Source organism: Haemaphysalis longicornis, unplaced genomic scaffold (assembly GCF_048455015.1).
Source record: "Haemaphysalis longicornis isolate Haplotype H1 unplaced genomic scaffold, Haemaphysalis longicornis Haplotype H1 scaffold_1, whole genome shotgun sequence".
NCBI lineage: Eukaryota > Metazoa > Arthropoda > Arachnida > Ixodida > Ixodidae > Haemaphysalis > Haemaphysalis longicornis.
The window spans coordinates 18,119,498-18,121,952 of record NW_027526203.1 but is presented as its reverse complement, the minus strand read 5'-3'; the positions used below and the strand labels follow the sequence as shown (position 1 = coordinate 18,121,952).

At 49.7% G+C, this 2,455-nt stretch overlaps 1 protein-coding gene across 1 annotated transcript; it reads right to left on the bottom strand.

Moving 5' to 3' along the window:
* Positions 1 to 714: 714 nt before the first annotated feature.
* On the bottom strand, positions 715 to 1,682 carry LOC144163269 (uncharacterized). Its single transcript, XM_077694154.1, has 2 exons — positions 1,482 to 1,682; positions 715 to 807 (listed from the first exon to the last, which is right to left on the bottom strand). Exons 1-2 carry the CDS (start codon positions 1,680 to 1,682, stop codon positions 715 to 717), a joined length of 294 nt encoding a protein of 97 aa, XP_077550280.1.
* Between the last annotated feature and the right edge of the window lie 773 nt (positions 1,683 to 2,455).

The following is a 2,455-nucleotide window of genomic DNA, read 5'->3' as shown; positions in this document are numbered from 1 at the left end:
GAATGCATACTTTACTCAGTTGCGAACTTGGTGATGTGGAGCTATAAAAGGGGTAGATGAATCTGCTTCTGTAGTAAAATAAACTTAGCTCAGGTAGGAGCCCTAAGAATAAAAGCTTATTACAGAAACTACGCTCGGTAGCAGATTGGTTACCATAAATGTGTAGACAACACCGGCCACAGAGCAATTTCTTTTAAAGCAACGAAATAGAATATTCCGAGGTAGTAGTTGGCTCGAAGCTTCGCAAGACACAGCTCTGCCTCTTCATGCCCCGGATGCGGCGGCCGCTTTTCTGATGGAGGCGAAAAGCAAAAGCGCCCGTGTGTTCGAGATTTCGGCGCACGTTAAAGATCCCCAGGTGTTCAAAATTTATCCGGAGCCCTCCACTACGGCGCGCCTCATCGCCTGCGTTGCGTCGGCGCGTTAAACCCCACAATCAATCAATCAATGCCTCTTCATGTAAGGGCGTGCTATACGCGGTCTAATTGCAGACCGCATGTTCACGGCTCGTCACTCGCGGAAAGGAGGACTCCGCCAATACTGTCGTAGTAAATTATGCCTCGCCGGTGGCAAACTCCAGAGTCCACTGCCGCGCCGTCTCTTCGTAGGATTTCTGGTTCGTCAAGTATGCTTCAGCCGCGAGGGGGTCGAGGGCGTCGTCCGGGTTCGGGTGGCATAGGAGAGAGCAGATAGACAGCAGCGTCTGGGGAAGGGTCATAGTTGGGGTCCATGGTCCTTCAAGATAACCAAGCATATTTCACCCTTGCTTCCTATGTTTGGGTGGTATATCTTTGTCGTAAAGTTGACCTGCAAAGGAAAGAGAATGAATGGTTATATACTAACAGACACCTCATATCATAAGGCGTGGTTGGAAAACTGACACAAAGGCTGAGCGCACCGAAGGGAAAAGAACTTACTACTAGTCGGGTGTTGTAAATATACGTTATCATTGTGAAGTGAGTTGTTTTTCCTGTGTACAAAGGCATCATTGTGGCAAAAAAGAGCTATTGATTGCCTGAAGTGTCTAGCACTGCGAACAATTCACTTGTGCTTTGTCCAAATTGTCCTGATGCAAAGTCAGTTGCTTCAGCTGGAACGACCAGCTACGGTAAGAGACTACGAAGTCGATTTATACTTCGAAACTGAATTGGTGAGTTTTTTTAGTCTTGAGTGAGTATTTGAGTGACTTTTTTGAGTTTGAGTGTTATGCTTATTGTCGGCGTTCGGTCTAGCTACCTGTTCGGTGTGTTTATTATCGATTCTTTTAAGCTTCAGCGGTAATTATCAATTCAATTATTCACCGCTGCAAAATAGATACTGCAAATATGATATCTTGCCCCGTTCGGCGGAGCTTGGGCAAAGAGTTTACTGCAGTGGTACGCTGATTAAAGTGGAGAACTTCGATCGAGGAGACCACGATCGCGATAGCTAAGGACAACGGCACAAGCAGTAAAGCTGAGATGCTGCGGCCTGTGATTCACCTTGGGAGGCCGGAAGGGGTAGTTGTCGGGGAAGACGACGTTCAAGACAAAGGTTCCCCCTTTGAAGGGGCTGTCCTCAAGCCCAAGGATGGTTGCTCGCCAGTGGAGCAGGTCATCAGGGTCCGTAGGCCCCGCGGAGCAGTTGGCCGAAGGGTTGCGGCCAATGCCTTCCATCTCACGACGGATGCGATTCAGTGCCATCGCTTCGAGGCTCCTTGTTGGACACCGAACCCAGCGGGCTACACTGATGAAGCAGAAGATGATGGTGATATGTGCTAGATGAACAATGCAAATAGAATCCTGGCCAATCTTCTAATGGATGATAGGGCGAGTGGATAGGGCGCACGGGCAACAAGCAATCATTTGAAACCAACAGTTCACGTCGCTGACTCACCTAATTGCCAATAAATAACAAATAGAAGTTCCGATCACTGACCCACTTGTTACCGTATTACCGTTTCAGTATCACCCAGACAAATCTAGAGTCCAGAGCAGTAAAATTAGAAGGATATATTTCATAGGACCCAGGCATTGACTTAGAAGTTTAAATCCTAGGGTTGTGAAAAGGGCTTATGAATCTTTCTACTTGGAATGTACTGCGCTCCGTCAAGCCTCAGAGCGGACAAGTACCGCCATCTGGTGGGGCCCGCTTTAATGAGGGACTCACGTGACTTTGATTGCGCGGGGCCCAGAGTGGAAGTGCGCGCCCAAGCATGGGCGATGGCAGTCAGGAAGGAAGAAAAGTTTTAGGAGGGAGCATGACGTCCGGCGGCCCAGCTTTGGCAAGCCAACTTCCTTAGATGACGCATTCTCCTCTACTTGCGCTCTTCCCGCGCACTACAGTGAACTAGAATACTTAGGGTGGAAAAAGCGGCTCCCTCCGAGTGAGGCCCTTAGTGTCAACCCCCCGAGGTGGCGCTCACGTGCCGCGCCCGCACGCTTTCTCGCCTCGGCAAGCGGCGGGCAGGCGTGCG